Below are 20912 nucleotides of genomic sequence, written 5' to 3' on the forward strand. Positions count from 1 at the left end.
AAGTAGTCAGAGAAGATCATCAGTATAGACCAATTAAGCCTATGTGTATCTATTACTTTGGTTTCTGAGAAACACAGTGATGAAACTGGTATACGCCATTTATTTAGTTTCTGTTTTTCTTTCCTTTTCTTTTCACAAGAAGACACATTTATGTTAATTAAGTGTAAAATCAAGCAGACGAAGCCTATTTTACTTCATTACCTTCTGAAAAAGGAAATTATACTTATCAGCAATAATGAGTTTGCTTCTTTCCGTTTTTCCACGCACGGAGAACGAAATTTACAGATGCAGTTACATTTCCACAACAATTATGAGACTGCCTTCTCAATGGAATTTACATTTATTTTTATTCAAGCCATGTTGCAAACAAAGGCAACAGAAGGGGCATACTTCGTTCGTCGTTCAGAAGAAGGGCGTTTCCACATCATCAAGTTACATTCTTTCTTAAAGGCGGAGAAGCCGGGCCGAGAAGGCAACAATTGGCGAGCGTAAAGGATGGGTTGAAGGGGAGGAAGGAGACCCAAAAAAAAAAAAAAAAAAGTTGGTAGAGCACTTGCCCGCGAAAGGCAAACGTCCCGAGTTCTAGTCTCGGTCCGCCACACAGTTTTAATGTGCCAGGTAGTTTCATAGCAGCGCACACTCCGCTGCAGAGTGAAAATCTCATTCGACTTCCAGAAATGTTACCATCAATGGCAGAAGCGCTGGAAAAGGATGTGCAATCAGAAGGGAACTACTTTGAAGGAGACAACACTAAACTTGACTAAAACGGTAACCAACATTTTTTTCCACATCAGTCTCATTACTTTATTGTCGTACCTCGTATATTACGAGCTCTTACGCCTCTTTTTTCTGGTAACCAGTCCAAAATAGCTGGCCGAGGTGACCGAGCGGTTCTAGGCGCTTCAGTCCGGATCCGCGCTGCTGCTACGGTCGCAGGTTCGAATCCTGCCTCAGGCATGGATGTGTGTGAGGTCCTTAGATTAGTTAGGTTTAAGTAGTTCTAAGTGTAGGGGACTGATGACCTCAGATGTTAAGACCCATAGTGCTTAGAGCCGTTTGAACCGTTTTTAGTCAAAAATATTTGAGGAGAAAACCATGTACGTAAGATGTATTTCCGTCTGTATCTGATCACATCTTGTGACGTGCTGTACGCTGTATACCGCATCGCCATTTAATTCCGCTCGGCGTGGCCGTCCGACCGAGCCCATACATCTTGGCCGCGCGCCTGGTAAATCGGAGCGGGGAGCTCGTTCATATTTATAATACAACAATTCACGGGGCGTGTGTGCGTGCTGATGAATAATGCACAGTGTCGCGATGGTATCGCGGTCACGTGACGCCGCCCAAACAATCACTTGCGGCCGGCCAGCCGCCATTGTTGCGTGGTGGGCGGCAGATGGCGCGGCCGCGACGCGCTAATACCCGCATTTTTATGAACACATTATTTTAATTTCTAACCCAGAATTAGGTAGGACGGGCCCTCGTGAAACATTACCGCGTGTATATATTCCAGCCACCGGTCGTGATATTTTCCTCTTATTAGTGGTTTATTCCTGCTTGATGGAGAACTCTGAAGAGAACACAGGAACGTCAGGAAGTTTTCTTTCCATTAGAATGTTAATCGAATAAATTGTAAGCGGCACATATACAGGGTGAGTCACCTAACATTACCGCTGGATATATTTCGTAAACCACATCAAATACTGACGAATCTATTCCACAGACCGAACGTGAGGAGAGGGGCTAGTGTAATTGGTTAATACAAACCATAAAAAAATGCACGGAAGTATGTTTTTTAACACAAACCTACGTTTTTTAAATGGAACCCCGTTAGTTTTGTTAGCACGTCTCAACATATAAGCAAATACGTAATCAGTGCCGTTTGTTGCATTGTAAAATGTTAATTACATCCGGAGATATTGTAACCTAAAGTTGACGCTTGAGTACCATTCCTCCGCTGTTCGATCGTGTGTATCGGAGAGCACCGAAACGTAGGGATCCAAAGGGAACAGTGATGGACCTTAGGTACAGAAGAGACTGGAACAGCACATTACGTCCACATGCTAACACCTTTTTATAGGTCTTTTTCACTGACGCACATGTACATTACCATGAGGGGTGAGGTACACGTACACACGTGGTTTCCGTTTTCAATTACGGAGTGGAATAGAGTGTGTTCCGACATGTCAGGCCAATACATGTTCAATGTGGTGGCCATCATTTGCTGCACACAATTGCAATCTCTGGCGTAATGAATGTCTTACACGCCGCAGTACATCTGATGTAATGTCGCCGCAGGCTGCCACAATACGTTGTTTCATATCCTCTGGGGTTGTAGACACATCACGGTACACATTCTCCTTTAACGTACCCCACAGAAAGAAGTCCAGAGGTGTAAGATCAAGAGAACGGGCTGGCCAATTTATGCGTCCTCCACGTCCTATGAAACGCCCGTCGAACATCCTGTCAAGGGTCAGCCTCGTGTTAATTGCGGAATGTGCAGGGTCACCATTATGCTGATACCACATACGTCGACGCGTTTCCAGTGGGACATTTTCGAGCAACGTTGGCAGATCATTCTGTAGAAACGCGATGTTTGTTACAACACGCAACTGATCGTCGGAGGTTTCAAGCGTCAAATTTAGGTTACAATATCTCCGGATGTAATTAACATTTTACAATGCAACAAACGGCACTCATTACGTATTTGTTTACATGTTCAGATCTACTAACAAAACTAACGTGGGTCCATTTAAAAAAACGTAGGTTTGTGTTAAAAAACACACTTCCGTGCATTTTTGTATGGTTTGTATTAAACAATTACACTAGCCCCTCTACTCACGTTCCGTCTGTGGAATCGGTTCGTCAGTATTTGATGTGGTTTACGAAATATATCCGGCGGTAACGTTAGGTGACTCACCCTGTATATGGTAATACCTTCTCTTGGACACGTATCAACAAAAGAAACAACTGTATGTAAGTAGCACATTTATAAATTCTACCATCTAGGGGCGTGAAAGGGGAGCAGCGTTTGGGAAGGGAGTGAGACAGGGTTGTAGCCTGTCCTAGATGTTATTCAATCTGTATATTGAGCAAGCAGTAAAGGAAACAAAAGAAAAATTCGGAGTAGGTATTAAAGTCCATGGAGAAGAAATAAAAACGTTGAGGTTCGCCGATGACATTATAATTGGTTCATGGTTCATATCGCTTTGAGCACTATGGGACTTAACATCTATGGTCATCAGTCCCCTAGAACTTAGAACTACTTAAACCTAACTAACATAAGGACAGCACACAACACCCAGTCATCACGAGGCAGAGAAAATCCCTGACCCCGCCCGGAATCGAAACCGGGACATTGTAATTCTGTCAGAGTCAGCAAAGGACTTGGAAGAGCAGTTGGACGGAATGGACAGTGTCTTGAAAGGAGGATATAAGATGAACATCAACAAAAGCAAAACGAGGATAATGGAATGTAGTCGAATTAAATCGGGTGATGCTGAGGGAATTAGATTAGGAAATGAGACACTTAAAGTAGTAAAGGAGTTCTGCTATTTGGGGAGCAAAATAACTGATGATGGTCGAAGTAGAGAGGATATAAAATGTAGACTGGCAATGGCAAGGAAAGCGTTTTTGAAGAAGAGAAATTTGTTAACATCGAGTATAGATTTAAGTGTCAGGAAGTCGTTTCTGAAAGTATTTGTATGGAGTGTAGCCATGTATGGAAGTGAAACATGGACAATAAATAGTTTGGACAAGAAGAGAATAGAAGCTTTCGAAATGTGGTGCAACAGAAGAATGCTGAAGATTAGGTGGATAGATCACATAACTAATGAGGAAGTATTGAATAGGACTGGGGAGAAGAGGAGTTTGTTGCACAACTTGACAAGAAGAAGGGACTGGTTGATAGGACATGTTCTGAGCATCAAGGGATCACAAATTTAGCATTGGAGGGCAGCGTGGAGGGTAAAAATCGTAGAGGGAGACCAAGAGATGAATACACTAAGCAGATCCAGAAGGATGTAGGTTGAGTAAGTACTGGGAGATGAAGAAGCTTGCACAGGATAGAGTAGCCTAGAGAGCTGCATCAAACCAGTCTCAGGACTGAAGACAACAACAACAAACAACAACTATCTAGTTCCTATCTGTAAGTTGCAGCGGCCTTACACTTTGCGCAATACCGAGTCAGAAACGGAAAGACGTTATTTCATAATAATTTCCTCTTGTTATTCATCATATAATTTCCCTACACAGCCTGTGGTACCTCAATAATGGGCTGTCCGGGGTGGCCGAGCGGTTCTAGGCGCTACAGTCTGGAACCGCACGATCGCTACCTGCCTCGGGCATGGATGTGTGTCATGTCCTTAGGTTAGTTAGGTTTAATTAGTTCTAAGTTCTAAGGGACTGATGACCTTAGAAGTTAAGTCCCATAGTGCTCATAGCCATTTGAACCATTTTTTGAACCTCAATAATGCGGCGCTTCATGGATGTTGACTTTCTTCTAACACAACTGTTTTCTCACGAAGAGACTCAGCTCTTTCTCTATACACAGCTATTTGTACAGTCATACTCTCTAACCCATTGTGAAATTATGGCAGAGGGCACCTTCCATTGTACTACTTATACGGTTCCAAGGGTTCTGCCATATTCTACTGGCTTATGAGCCAAATAAATCAGTATCCGTAAGTCTTGCCCTTTTTTTTTAATGCATTCAATAATATTGTTGGTCCTTGTAGAAAGGGAACCACACATTTTAGCAAATATTCTAGGATGGCTCACACTACTGTTTAGCAAACAATCTCATTTGCAGAATGACTGCATTCCCCCACTGAACTGCAGCAAGTTAATTACGACTCAGCTTTAGTCATCATTCCGCTTGATATCCACAGAAATTGTTACACTGAGGTACCTGTTTAACTTAACTAGTTCCAGCTGTGGCTCATCAGATTTTTTTTCTGTTTTTGTCTCCAGAAACCATCCATACAACCAGCTTCTAATATATGAAAAACCAAAAACATCATACAGTCCTTAGAAAAATAAATATTTTCATCCAATTTATCGCCTAACCATTCACACATCTGCATGCGTCCATCGGGTTTATCTTCATTAAAGTGATGCAATACCTGTAACTTGTACGGATGAAATCTCTCCTCTGCCAGGATTCTTTGGATGGTTGACCTTAGAACACACAACTCCGACGATGTTCGACTAGGCGATTCTTTTGGTCTGGTGTAAACCTTAGCCAAGGCAGCCCCTTCCGTTTCGTCTGAAGTCTTTGGTCGTCCAGAACGGGCTTTGTCGAACACACTGCTTATTTCTTTAGACTTGGTGATTAGTATCCCGACGGCAGTGAAACAAATAAGTTGACGATGAGGGTGTCGAAGGTTAAATTCTTCCGCTATTTTGCGATACGACCATCCTTCTCGTCCACTTAAAGAGTACCAGCTCCACTCGTTCTGCTTTAGGCAGAGTCATCATTCAATCTCGAAAAAACAAAATTTATCAGAATTATTGAATGTATTTTAATATTATTTTTTTAATATTTACTGTTGCTGCGTCATGTAGTGTATATACTGCACGACAGAGCTAACGGAGCTATACTGGGACAGTAATATATATATGCCATCTAGAATAACTCCGAAAGTATGGTAGTAGCTGAAAAGTGGGACAACGGCGGCCATAATATGACGTTGGTTTTTTGTTGCAAGATGGGGTCGCGTCATAGATATGAAGGTCAACTTTGTTTTTTTAAATGGGTTGCTATAGTTTGGTATTTATTTTCTGATGGCGGCTACCGAGACGAATCCAAGATGTGTAAGAATAAGGTCTTTGAAGGTAAACGTAGATCAGAAAGGTGGCATGGACATCCATTTACAGAAGGTGTTCGAAGTGATGACCATTGGTATCAATGCAGTGCTGCAATCTTCTTATCACATCGGCACTTACCGAAACACATGCTCTGACAATTCTCTCTCGTATATCTTCAAGTGTAGTTGGAACGTATTTATAAACAATGTCTTTTACGAATCCTCACGAGTTATACTTGCTGGTAATAGACTCACCCTGTATATAACGAGGGTCACTCCAAAATAAACGCACACTATTTTTTTAAAAATCCATCTTTTATTCTACATGTCTGAAAGTTTTCAAGTGTGTAGATACATCTTTTAGGAACAATATTTTCATTTCTCCACGTAATTTCCATCCCTCTCAACTGCCTTACGCCATCTTGGAACCAGCGCCTGTATACCGGCACGGTAAAATTCTGGACCAAGCTATTGGAGCCACTGTTTGGCAGCGTGCACAAGGGAGTCATCATCTTCAAACCTTGTTCCACGAAGAGAGTCTTTCAGTTTCCCAAAGAGATGATATTATGGAGCAAGGTGAGGACTGTAAGGCGGGTGTTTCAGTGTTGTCAATCCGAGGTTTGTGATCGCTTCCATGGTTTTTTGACTGACATGTGGCCTTGCATTGTCGTGCAACAGTAAAACATCCTGCTTTTGCCGATGTGGTCGAACACGACTCAGTCGAGTTTGAAGTTTCTTCAGTATCGTCACCTATGCATCTACTTGGCATAACGTCCACAAACAAGAGTCCTTCGGACTCGAAAAACACCGTAGCCATAACTTTTCCAGCAGAAGGAATGGTTTTGAATTTTTTTTTTCTTGGGTGAATTTGCATGATGCCACTCCAGTGATTGCCTCTTCGTCTCTGGTGAAAAATGATGGAGCCACGTTTCATCACCTGTTACACTTCTTCCAAGAAATTCATCTCCAGCATTCTCGTACTGTTCCAAAAGTTCGCTGCATACCGTTTTTGTTCTTTCTTTGTGAGCCACTGTCAACATCCCGGGAACCGACCTGGCACAAACCTTTTTTAACGCCAACACTATCAGTATTCTGCAAACACTTCCTTCCCCTATCCCAACGAAGCGTACAATTCGTTCACTGTGATGCACCTGACAGCAGTCTCCAATTCGTTAACTCTCTGCACGTTGTCTGGAGTGTGTGCAGTACAAGACCTGCCGCTGCGAGGACAATCCTCAATATTGCCGTGCCCGCTTTCATCACGTAAGCTGCTTGCCCACCAACTGTACCGCGATCGACAGCAGCATCTCCATACACCTTTTTCAACCTCTTGTGGATGTTTCCCACTGTCTCGTTTTCACAGCACAGGAATTCTATGAAAGCACGTTGATTCTGAAGAACGTCAAGTGTAGCAGCCACCTTGAAGACATGCTGTGATAGTGCCACTCACGGGAACAGGTTGAATTAAGTTTGAAAACAAGCGGGAAGGATGGATCTACACACTGTAAAACTTTCAGACATGCAGAATGAAATCTCTATTTTTACAAAAATAGTGTGCATTTCTTTTTTAGTGACCCTTGTATATACACTACTGGCCATTAAAATTGCTACACAAAGAAGAAATGCAGATGATAAACGGGCATTCATTAGACAAATATATTATACTAGAACTGATATGTGATTACATTTTCACGCAATTTGGTTGCATAAACACTGAGAAATCAGTACCCAGAACAACACCCCTGGCCGTAATAACGGCCTTGATACGCCTGGGCATTCAATGAAACAAAGTTTGGATGGCGTGTACAGGTACAGCTGCCCATGCAGCTTCAACACGATACCACAGTTCATCAAGAGTAGCGACTGGCGTATTGTGACGAGCCAGTTGCTCGCCCACCATGACCAGACGTTTACAAATGGTGAGAGATCAGGAGAATGTGCTGGCCAGGTCAGCAGTCGAATATTTTCTGTATCCAGAAAGGCCCGTACAGGACCTGGAACATGCGGTCGTGCATTATCCCGCTGAAATGTAAGGGTTCGCAGGGATCGAATGAAGGGTAGAGCCATGGGTCGTAACTCATCTGAAATGTAACATCCACTGCTCAAAGTGCCGTCAATGCGAACAAGAGGTGAGCGAGACGTATAACCAATGGCAACCCATACCATCACGCCGGGTGATACGCCAGTATGGCGATGACGGATACACGCTTCCAATGTGCATTCACCACGATGTCGCCAAACACGAATTCGACCATCATGATGCTGCAAACAGAACCTGGATTCATCCGAAAAAAATGACGTTTTGTCATTCGTGCACCCGTGTTCGTCGTTGAGTACACCATCGCAGGCGATCCTGTCTGTGATGCAGCGTCAGGGGTAACCGCAGCCATGGTCTCCGAGCTGATAGTCCATGCTGCTGAAAACGTCGTCGAACTGTTCGTGCAGATGGCTGTTGTCTTGCAAACGTCCCCATGTGTTGACTCAGGGAACGAGACGTGGCTGCACGATCCGTTACAGCCATTCGGATAAGATGCCTGTCATCTCGACTGCTAGTGGTACGAGGCCGTTGGGATCCAGCACCGCGTTCCGTATTACTCTCCTGAACCCACCGATTCCATATTGTGCTAACAGACATTGGATCTCGACCAACGCGAGCAGCAATGTCGCAATACGATAAACCGCAATCGCGTTAGGCTACAATCCGATCTTTATCAAAGTCGGAAACGTGATGGTACGCATTTCTCCTCTTTACACGAGGCATCACAACAACGTTTCACCAGGCAACGCCGGTCGACTGCTGTTAGTGTATGAGAAATCGGTTGGAAACTTTCCTCATGTCAGCACGTTGTAGGTGTCGGCACCGGCGCCAACCTTGTGTGAATGCTCTGAAAAGCTAATCATTTGCATATCACAGCATCTTCTTCCTGTCGGTTAAATTTCGCGTGTGTAGCGCGGCATCTTCATGGTGTAGCAATTTTGATGGCCAGTAGTGTATATGTGTGCTCTCGTGTGTGTGTGTGTGTGTGTGTGTGTGTGTGTGTGTATGTGTGAGTGCGTGTAAAGGTACGTTGCGATAGCGTGTCCTAGGTGAAATACTTTGTATGCGACTCACTCTGTATGTGAACGTCGGCGTCGTTTATTGTGTGCTCGTGGTGCAGGAAATGTTTATGAGCAAGGGGACCCAACGCAGTTTTTGGCACGGACACACTTCAGGGGGAACCGAGCCACCAGGGCTGTGTAGTGACGTGGGCAGTAGCGCGGCCGTGTCTGCGCCGGTATTCATGGCTTCGGAACGCGTGCATCGAGTAACCGATCCGGCAGCCGTGCTGGAATGCCGTCACTTTGTAGCTGACACCGGCGCCCGGCGTGTTCGGACGAGTCGCAAGGAATGTCCGATCACACGCACACGCGGGCGGTCGGCGGCGCGTGAATGCATTGTCCCGGCAGCGGCACCCAGCGCGTGACACACAAGCGGCACGGCCCGGCGCGCAGATGTACAAGCGCAGCAAACAGGCGTGCCGCGTCAAGTTAAGCCCGCTCTCTCAGCGCGGGCGCGTAAATCAGCTTACATAAACATGGATCGCGGCGTGGGCGGGGAGCTCGCCGGCCGTGGGGGTTAGCCGAGAGGGCGGCTGCGGAGCAGCCGCATAAAACACGCGGGGGGTTGGCACCACTGGCCGGCGGCGTCGCATTTTTGGCGGCCGGGTCCGACGCGATGCGACCGGCGGCGCGAGGGGACGGGGTGGGTAGCGCTGCGGAAGAGTATGGGACATACTGTGTTTGTGTGTGTGTGTGTGTGTGTGTGTGTGTGAGAGAGAGAGGGGGGGGGGATGAAACGGGTGGGAGGAGAAAAAGGGAGGGAGGCAGCAGCGCAAAACTGGGAGCGCCGGAACCGGGATGGAGCCCTGGGGGTACCGCAGACCACACACAGGCAGTAGTGCCAACCCACTCCTCCGCCCCCCACCCTCGCGGGACACCGATATTTGCATTCAAATTAGCGCACCGCGCGCATCAACTGAAATAATGTATGACGCCCATACTTCAATGCGGATAGCGATCACTGTAGCATGCAAAACGAATCCGCCGTTAGACAAAGAGGGCGTGGGAGGAACGCGTGCGGCAGGCACGGGGGCGAGGGAGCCGGCGGGGCGAGCTCCTCTGCTGCTCTGCGCTGTTGCTGCCACCGCGTCCGAATTACGACATTAAAATAACAAAATTATGCGCCCGGGCAATGAAAACGTTCCCTGCGCGCCTCGTTTATCGCCGCTGTTTTTCCACGGACTCTGACGCACGACGACCCCTACGCCGCCGCTGTGCACCGCAGCACTGCTGTGGTCTTTACCTTACCAGGGGGTCGGGAGCAACTAGAGCTCAGATTAGGCCACACATCTACTTTACACATGCCGATATTGCACTACTACATTCAAAATTTAGGAACTGTACCAATCTTACTTAACCAAACTAAAGTAATAGGGATCCTAAACATCAGGAAACTCAAATAACAGACCAGACAGTCCCTCTTCTGGAAGGCAGGTGCCGACAGGTGTGAATATTACCGAACCATCGATTTAATGTCATCGTTGTACAAAAGCCAACGGCCTTGTTGCAATGGTAACAGCAGTTCCCCTCAGATCACCGAATTTAAGCGCTCTCGGGCTCTGCTACATCTACATCTACATACATACTCCGCAAGCCACCTGACGGTGTGTGGCGGAGGGTACTTTGAGTACCTCTATCGGTTCGCCCTTCTATTCCAGTCTCGTATTGTTCGTGGAAAGAAAGATTGTCGGTATGCCTCTGTGTGGGCTCTAATCTCTCTGATTTTATCCTCATGGTCTCTTCGCGAGATATACGTAGGAGGGAGCAATATACTGCTTGACTCCTCAGTGAAGGTATGTTCTCGAAACCGCAACAAAAGCCCGTACCGAGATACTGAGCGTCCCTCCTGTAGAGTCTTCCACTGGAGTTTATCTATCATCTCCGTAACGCTTTCGCGATTGCTATATGAGCCTGTAACGAAGCGCGCTGCTTTCCGTTGGATCTTCTCTATCTCTTCTATCAACCCTATCTGGTACGGATCCCACACTGCTGAGCAGTATTCAAGCAGTGGGCGAACAAGCGTACTGTAAGCTACTTCCTTTGTTTTCGGATTGCGTTTCCTTAGGATTCTTCCAATGAACCTCAGTCCGGCATCTGATTTACCGACGATTAATTTTACATGGTCATTTCATTTTAAATCACTCCTAATGCCTACTCCCAGATAATTTATGGAATTAAATGCTTCCAGTTGCTGACCTGTTATATTGTAGCTAAATGATAAGGGATCTTTCTTTCTATGTATTCGCAGCACAGGAAACAATGTATTTGGCAGATTCAATTGCCATTCCCTGCACCATGCGTCAATTCGCTGCAGATCCACCTGCATTTCAGTACAATTTTCCATTGTTACAACCTCTCGATATACCACAGCATCATCCGCACAAAGCCTCAGCGAACTTCCGATGTCATCCATAACGTCATTTATGTATATTGTGAGTAGCAACGGTCCTACGACACTCCCCTGCGGCACACCTGAAATCACTCTTACTTCGGAAGACTTCTCTCCATTGAGAATGACGTGCTGCGTTCTGTTATCTAGGAACTCTTCAATCCATTCACACAATTGGTCCGATAGTCCATATGCTCTTAGTTTGTTCATTAAACGACTGTGGGGAACTGTATCGATCGCCTTGCGGAAGTCAAGAAACACGGCATCTACCTGGGAACCCGTGTCTATGGTACCTGGGAACCCGTGTCTATGGCCCTCTGAGTCTCGTGGACGAATAGCGCGAATAGCGCTATTACTTGGACGGGTGAGTATCCGAATATGCAATGGTGCACTCAAGGCCTTTTGAGGCCAGTTGTGGAGCATCTTGATCGAGAAGAAAGGGCCCATGTCACGAAAGCTGACAATGGCGGGAGAGAAGTGTGCTGACAACATCCATTACCAGTGACTCTTATCGGCTGGGGATGAAACGACGGTCGGTCGGTATCATTGGGTCTTCGGAGTCCTGTTCTCAGCTGGGAGTTGACACTGGGGGAGATCAGTTTGGGTAGGAACATGTGAAGCAAAACTGATCCTACCACTTACTCTAGACAGACTGAAGAAAGGCACACCTACGTTCTGACGTTTGTAGGTTCTGAAAATGCTTCTGATAGTGGTGTCTGGAATATATCATTTGAGATCCTGAAGGTAGTAAAAATAAAAGGTGGGGAACGAAAGCTTGTTTACAACTTACGCAGAGAACAGACTGCAATGATGAAAGTAGAAGTACACTAAAGGGAAAAAGTGTTCACGAAGGAAGTGAGACATGGTTGCAGCCTTTCCGCTATGTTATTTAATCTGTATATTGAGCATGGGTTAAATGAAATCATGGAGAGATTTCGGAAGAGTATTAAGGTTCAGGGACAAGATACATGAACTCTGAGATAGACACGGCGTGGGATATGGAAGAGCATTTGGACGAAATGGGTAGAGCGTTGAAAAGTCATTATATAGTGTCTATAGGTTGACTCTTACAGAGAAGTTAATAGAAACCAGCCGCTTTTTATAATGCTATTTATTTATTTAAATAGCGCCGTAAGGTATTAAGCCTACTGAAAAATTAATGTATCAGAGACTCGTTTCTTTTTCTATGTAATTTTAACAAATCTGAATTTTCTTGATGGTTGAACAGCTTTCTTTGATATGGTTCACAATCTGCAAAACATTCTAAACTTTCCACGTTATTTAAGGCCATAGAAGCATAGTTATATCGATTGAGTTCCTGACCAAAAAGCGATTCTCCTTTAAAATGAAGTATTTTCAAAAAACTTTTCATTCCATATTTCAATCCATTTGGGGAAGAATTTCTGAGATCACTAAAACATATACTCTTTTATTTCCAACCGAGAAGTCAAATACAAATTTTCGTAGATTTAGTCTAGAAATGCTTCAGTAGCTCTTTAATAATGATTTATTTTCAAAACAAAGCTTTCACCTAGTATTACACCCATTAGGGAGATAGAGATTTAAAGTTTCCATCGTGTTGCAAGCGCGGAACGCAGTCGTGTGATAAAGTGAGAGAAAGTGGAAATTTGTGTCAGATTGCAGTGGGCTCGAAGGCTCGACACGGATAATGTCACAATAAAATTGTAGATCATTTAACTGTAGTCTGAGACAAAATCATTCTTGTTCTGAATTTGCCGTGAGATTGCGTTCCCACGGATCTATCAGACATATAAAGTTTAGATAAATCTTAAAATTTTGTACATGGCTGGAGCAGCAACCTTAGGACGAAATCTTCTTGAAGAATTGATTACCAGCAAATCAGTTGCAAAATGAAAGGTTTATTTAAAAACTCTTGACCATGGTTTCAACGTTTATAAAAACGTCTTCTTCAAATTTTAGAATTTTTCCATGTCCAGGTCTCAAAGGGTGTTTCTGCATATATGGGTATTTCGTAGAAAATTCTCAAAACAGGCTGTCGCTATTTCTTAAGAAGAAGTTTAAATAAACTTTCTGTTTTGCAAATGATTGGGTGAAACTGCCTGCCTGGCAGATTAAAACTTGTACCGTGTATTGTTATTTTTATGGTATTCTATGGCTTTAAACACAAGATTAGCATTGGTTTTCAAATGGTGTGTTGAAATGTCCCATGAAACTAAACTCTGTAGATTGTGTTTTGTCGTGTGGTAATATGTTGGTAAAGAGCTGTAGAAGATGTATTGTTGCGTGCTCTTGAGTCCGTTGAAAGTCGAAGTGTTTATTTTCAGGTTCGTACGCCAACCTCCCCGACGTTTCTCCACCTCCACGTCGTCGTAGTGTAGCTGAAACTTCTATAGTTATTAGATGGACTCCAAAGAGTAATATTTACGTTAGAGTCTCACATAATTAGTCATCAGAGCTGAACACTCGTTTATTTCGTCCTTGAATAAAACTTTTACCGTTAGTGTCGCGCTGTAATACGTAATATTTACAATTATAAGATCCCTTCGTCATAATCAGAGGAAGAACAAAATCGGAGACATTAACATTACATTCAACAACGTAGGTAATACAAATCAGAGATAATGCAATGTTAATGTAAGTTTTTCTGATGCATGGAGTAACTTCTTTGGTTCCTGCTCCCAGCACAGTATCTGGCACTGTTATTTCCGTAATAAAATGTGACGTTACGGCCGGACCGTGTCTCAAACTCGATAGAGCATTTGCCCGCGGGACGCAAAGGTCCCGAGTTCGAGTCTCGGTAGGAAACACAGTTTAAATCGGCCAGGAAGTTTCATATCACCGCACATTCCGCTGCGTAGTTAAAATTTCATTCTGGACTGATTAGCCGTTTATTAATTTTCAAGAAGATTAGATAAATCATCATGAAATATAATTAGGAAATCAGGCAAAGGCATTCCAGTCTGAAGCTATCAGTCAGTGACATTGGACATCTATTATGCATGAAGGTCAGCAGATAATCGGAATTATATCACATGATTCGTCACCTACGAAGAAGGGAGATTAGAGTTGAACGTCCGTCCCCTACGATTCGGTACCAACGGAAACACCGTCGTTCCTCCAGTTTGCTGCATTCGCTACCTGTGACTGGTGTTTGCCTAGCCGTGACTGTATGGTGCGCTGTTGCAGCCGCTGACGGGAGCCCAGTATCCGTACGCTTACGGGCAGCAGATGGGCTACTGGTACCCTCAGAGCTACCCCACCACCGCCGCCACCGCCGCCGCCGCGCAGATGCAGGGCCAGTTCCTGCAGGGTATGCAGGGATACACCTACGGCCAGTTCGGGTACCAACAAGGCTACATGGGGTGAGTACCGGTCACCGAGTGACCCTCACACGTCGCCAGTCACATCACTGTACGGTTCCTTCATTTGAGTGGCCATAGTGATCCCAGCAGGTGAAAGGAATACAAACATCTAAAAATGAGATCAACAGGAAGTGCAAAATGGCTAAGCAGGGATGGCTAGAGGATAAATGAAAGGATGTAGAGGCTTATCTCACTAGGGGTAAGATAGATACTGCCTACAAGAAAATTAAAGAGACCTTTGGAAAAAAGAGAACTACTTGTATGAATATCAAGAGCTCAGATGGAAACCCAGTTCTAAGCAAAGAAGGGAAAGCAGAAAGGTGGAAGGAGTATATAGAGGGTCTATACAAGGGCGATGTTCTTGAGGACAATATTATGGAAATGGAAGAGGACGTAGATGAAGATGAAATGGGGATTGATAGTGCGTGAAGAGTTTGACAGAGCACTGAAAGACCTGAGTCGAAACAAGGCCCCCGGAGTAGACAACATTCCATTAGAACTACTGACAGCCTTGGGAGAGCCAGTTCTGACAAAACTCTATCGTCTGGTGAGCAAGATGTATGAAACAGGCGAAATACCCTCAGACTTCAAGAAGAATATAATAATTCCAATCCCAAAGAAAGCAGGTGTTGACAAACGTGAAAATTACCGAACTATCAGTTTAATAAGTCACGGCTGCAAAATACTAACACGAATTCTTTACAGACGAATGGAAAAGCTAGTAGAAGCCAAACTTGGGGAAGATCAGTTTGGATTCCGTAGAAATATTCGAACACGTGAGGCAATACTGACCCTACGGCTTATCTTAGAAACTAGATTAAGGAAAGGCAAACCTACGTTTCTAGCATCTGTAGACTTAGAGAAAGCTTTTGACAATGTTGACTGGAATACTCTCTTTCAAATTTTGAAGGTGGCAGGGGTAAAATATAGGGAGCGAAAGGCTATTTACAATTTGTACAGAAACCAAAGCGCAGTTATAAGAGTTGAGGGGCATGAAAGGGAAGCAGTGGTTGGGAAGGGTGTGAGACAGGGTTGTAGCCTCTCCCCGATGTTATTCAATCTGTATATTGAGCATGCAGTGAAGGAAACAAAAGAAAAATTCGGAGTAGGTATTAAAATCCATGGAGAAGAAATAAAAACTTTGAGGTTGTAATTCTGTCAGAGACAGAAAAGGACTTGGAAGATCAGTTGAACGGAATGGGTAGTGTCTTGAAGGAAGGATATAAGATGAAAATCAACAAAAGCAAAACGAGGATAATGGAATGTAGTCGAATTAAGTCGGGTAATGCTGCGGGAATTAGATTAGGAAATGAGACACTTAAAGTAGTAAAGGTGTTTTGCTATCTGGGGAGCAAAATAACTGATGATGGTCGAAGTAGGATATAAAATGTAGATTGGCAATGGCAAGGAAAGCGTTTCAGAAGAAGAGAAATTTGTTAACATCGAGTATAGATTTAAATGTCAGGAAGTCGTTTCTGAAAGTATTTGTATGGAGTGTAGCCATGTATGGAAGTGAAAGATGGACGATAAATAGTTTGGACAAGATGAGAATAGAAGCTTTCGAAATGTGGTGCTACAGAAGAATGCTGAAGATTAGATGGGTAGATCACATAACTAATGAGGAGGTGTTGAATAGGATTGGGGAGAAGAGAAGTTTGTGGCACAACTTGACTAGAAGAAGGGATCGGTTGGTAGGACATGTTATGAGGCATCAAGGGATCACCAATTTAGTATTGGAGGGCAGCGTGGAGGGTAAAAATCGTAGAGGGGGACCAAGAGATGAATACACCAAGCAGATTCAGAAGGATGTAGGTTGCAGCAGGTACTGGGAGATGAAGAAGCTTGCACAGGATAGAGTAGCATGGAGAGCTGCATCGAACCAGTCTCAGGACTGAAGACCACCACAACAACAACAACAGTGATCCCAGCTGCTTTACAGTTATTGAAGATATTTAAAATTCGTGTGTACAACTACCAAGAAATGTGTATTATATCACCATACGTGTTTCATTTCACTGATGTAAAACATCGTCAGTGGTGGCAGTTTATGTCCAATTTTCTCTTGCATTAAGAAGTTTCATCTACTTTCATATTTTTAAGGTATATCTTTTTACTGCACATGTGTTTTTGGCTACCGTCAGCTTTGATTTTAGCAGTTCACATTTCTTGAGGCGAAACACGAGACAATATAGCACCACTGGTATTTTCTTTGCATGCTCCTGGTTAATCATTTAACCGTGAAATGTTTTTTTTTTTTTTAGTGTGGGGGAGACTTGGAGTGGAAACTGCCGGGTATATATTTGTTTTGTAAATTGGAGGGGATGAAGAAGAAAGGATAAGGAAAGTACGAAGTTGCATTGGGACTCTCTGAGCAGCGTCGAGTGAAAACGTGTGCCGGACTCGAACCCGGGATTTCCTGCTTACCAGGCAGCTGCGTTAACCACTGGACCACCCAGACACAGTGCTTACCGCAAAAGCGTGGACTACCTCGGCACGCTCCCAAGCTGACTCACATTCTCACCTAACACTGCTTATCGACAGTTCCTATCCATGTCCTCGATGCTCGCTAATTTTAAATTCCTTCTGGAGGTGGAATGTCAGTGTTCACCTGCACTGAAGGTTTTCGTTTCATTGCCATGGAGGCGAATCGGTTGTACGAATGCACGGTGTCTGTTATTTTTGAAATGTCCGAAAGAACAGACACCACACATTCATATAATAAATTTATTTGCTAGGAATGCTGCACAAAACTTTATTGATACACAATTGCAAAATTGTTTATCAAACACATCAATCATTTAAAAATTAAAAAAAAATTGTGACCAGTTACGCGGAACGCTATCAAATGAACAAGAAGGCACTGCAGTTTCAGTAACGATTATACAAGGAATGATACTTAAAGAGAAAAACAATACTTTAAAACACAACTGCAGTTAAATATACAAAAATCAAGATTTCACAGAAGGTGGCTTACTGCGTTAAAGAATTGTGTTATAAATATAACAAATAAATACAGAAAACTTAGTCACCCACGAATCTTTGAAAGGAAACGTACCAGAGATACCAGACAGCCCGGAGAAGTACCATGTTGCAACAAGGTGCAAGTAAAATATGTTAACTAAGCAAGGATGAACAGGATTTTTTTTCAACTCCAAGAACGTTAGGAATACTGTCACCATATATTCCTTTTCCCTTGTTACAGACAATCCAAAACTTCAGTCTAGTATACGGTCCCAGCCAATAGCGTTTCACGAGCTTATATACTCTGCTAACATCAAATCGACTGAGTTTGTGATGACCGGCCACCAAGACCCTCAAAACATCAGTAATCATAAAGCCAGACAACAGTGATGGGTACTACAACAAATAACAAATAAAACACACAGTTTGACACAACCTTAAAGTCTACAATCTTAAACACTGTAAGATTAAAAAAAAAAAAAAAAAACAATCCGGGCAAGTGCATGCACCTAGTTGGTTACATAAAACTGTTAGATCAATCAACTACCCAGACAACACTGTAACTTCCCCACAGTAAAATAATATGAATAATATTCTCCCAACAGTAAAAAAAATATAAGTATATAATTCACATTCAGCGTAACCTTCCAACAGATACACTCCAAAACCTCCCAACAGTAAAATTTCGTAACCTCCCAATAATACAATGTGACTAACTTCTCAATAAAATTGTCGCTCAATTATAACCTTTCAATAATGACTGTGAATTTAAACTGGTAAATTTCGGACGTCAGCAGTGCTGCGTCATGGCCCTGAAAATTCATTCTGAATAAATTGAAAAATCTTACCTCAATTAGGTCGCCGGATAAAGCGTATATATCTGCTCCAATAAGAAATTTTTCTGGCGCAGCTCTGTGCAATGCTGCCCGATAGATTTGTCATGTATAAAAAGAAACAACTGATTTTTCCTTTCAATAATCGGGATGACCAAGGATTGGAGAAATTAGTAAATTCTTTAAATTGAAATGAATGATTGTCAAAAGTTACTTTTTATGAGAAAGATTATTATTAACAGATTTTTTTAAACATTTACATGGGACTTGATATAACAATACTACATATGCGCGAGGCTGCTTTTACCTTATACTATAACACTCTGGCTCCGCCATCGCTCCACCACGACCGGCCCAGCCAACACGATACACCAGACTGCTCGCTAGGAACTACCTACTCCTACTGCTACACAGTTCCTACTGCATACAACACTGCTCTTTGGTCTGAGATTCTCTTATAGCTTACATATCGCAGGCAGCGCGAGCAATCCATCGAAATTAGATCTGCTCGAGTGCGCTAGCAACAAATTCTTTAATCACGGACCTCTTACAACATTGAAAAGTAATATTAACTCGGTACTGAGAATGATGGTACTAGGAGAATAGACCAACTGCAGTTTGTAATCTGCGCCCTCCTTCCTTCTTCCATCTATTGTCCACATTAAACAATGCCTAGTCCAACTAATTAATAAGCAAAGCCTTTTATGAACATTTGAGAGGAGCGAAGATTACAATAAACTTTCAAGTTTACTTGGCTTGTCATGTTGAGACGGCTCCAGTTCATCTTGTCTTGGGGTTTGATTCTTGAATCTGAAAACCTAACATCAGGTCCTCACGGTTGGTTTGAACTAAATATATTGGAATATTGTTGTTCTTCTCTTTTCCACTGACTCTCCCACATTTCAGTACATCATACAGTCTTTGACTTTTCACATTAACAAAGCCGAAATTACATTGTCCGCACAAAAATACGTCCGATCACATCCGAGTCAAGCTTACGACTCTCCCAATCTGCGGAAAACACGATATTCCAAAGGGTTTACAATTTCTCTTAACAAATGAATTCCTATTAGTTTTCGTTACATTATTAATTTCGATTATTATTTCATAGATGAGTCCAGAAACATATTAACCACTATATGATTGCGTAATTAATTATAGAAATTTTAAGTGTGCAAATAATTCGTGATTTCAAATGTTTCTAAAAAAAATTTTTAACTGTACATTCAGAACTAGTACTTATCGATTATAGAATCGAAATTAAAATATTTCATAAAGTAATTTCTTTTCATAAATTTTGGCTTGAAATATAGCATACTGTGCATAAAATTATATGAAAGTTTTCAGAAAAGCAACTGAGATGATATTAACCAGTACAAAATAAGAAAAATAATACTGGTATCGACAACTACTGTCGAGGAAAAGTATTGCTAGACGAGGAAGTCCCGTTACATGTTTCTTCATTAGTAAACTTATCAACTCGGTATACAAGCTCGGTCACCCACAAGTATTATTCCGGTGACAGCGTCTGTATGTGTCTGGCATGACATATCATTATAAACCAGCCTCACCAACCACCTTCGACAACACAGGGAGTGTAAAGTTCACAAATTGCTCTCCATGCAGTTTTTCTCGGTGTTACTGATTCCACATTAGTAACAGACGCAGACCAACATCGATAAGGCCAGGCAGCCTTCCTTTCTGAGAAACAATTCGAGATAACCAGCGCAGCTAGAATATAAATAAAAACGTGGATCCAAGGCCAGCATCCGGCCTCACACGCAGTCACCGCCCGAACGGTCTTCTGGTGTGGTGACCAGCCAGCAAGCACGAGGAAAACTGGTCGTACTCCCTAGAGCCCCAGACCACCTTTCGCAAAAAGGCTGAGCCGCTTAAATCGCCTTCACCGCCAATGACCCCCTGGCAGGCCAGAGAAGTTGCACATCTCATTCGCAAAAATAGGAGTGTGGTTTCTGTTCAGAATCACCAACAATATCATTCCCCAAAGCATATATATTTCATCCTGACCCACCCAGCATATGAGAAACAGGGAGGACGTTTAAGACCCGCTTTCGTGAGCACTTGTTCAATAAAGACACTTAGAAATCGTATAAATCAATCTCTGCAGAACAACTCAAAATCGAAAAACACACACTTCCTACTCCATCCTTGCTAAAGATGGAAACCTTGTATACGGTTAACAAGGGTTACAAATGAATCTATTACAAGAATTTGAAATAAATAAACATTCACACTTTAATTCAACGGATTTCTTGAATGATAAGATTGTCTTGCAAAAAAGTCACTATTCTGACTGTATAGCATCTCTTATCAAATGTGAAAATTAGACCATTCTTTTTAGATATTAGAACTATGTGCCATATACACTCCTGGAAATTGAAATAAGAACACCGTGAATTCATTGTCCCAGGAAGGGGAAACTTTATTGACACATTCCTGGGGTCAGATACATCACCTG

General features: G+C 43.1%; 1 protein-coding gene across 1 annotated transcript in view; it reads left to right on the plus strand.

The window, feature by feature from the left end:
* The window catches only part of LOC124795057 (cytotoxic granule associated RNA binding protein TIA1), a 1004170-nt gene that overhangs the window by 956827 nt on the left and 26431 nt on the right, over positions 1 to 20912 (plus strand). The window contains exon 6 of the mRNA XM_047258854.1: positions 14464 to 14639. Within this exon, the coding sequence (XP_047114810.1) occupies positions 14464 to 14639 (176 nt within the window). The remainder of the gene's footprint in view (positions 1 to 14463; positions 14640 to 20912) is intronic.

This window comes from Schistocerca piceifrons, chromosome 4, assembly GCF_021461385.2.
Source record: "Schistocerca piceifrons isolate TAMUIC-IGC-003096 chromosome 4, iqSchPice1.1, whole genome shotgun sequence".
In the NCBI taxonomy this organism is placed as follows: domain Eukaryota; kingdom Metazoa; phylum Arthropoda; class Insecta; order Orthoptera; family Acrididae; genus Schistocerca; species Schistocerca piceifrons.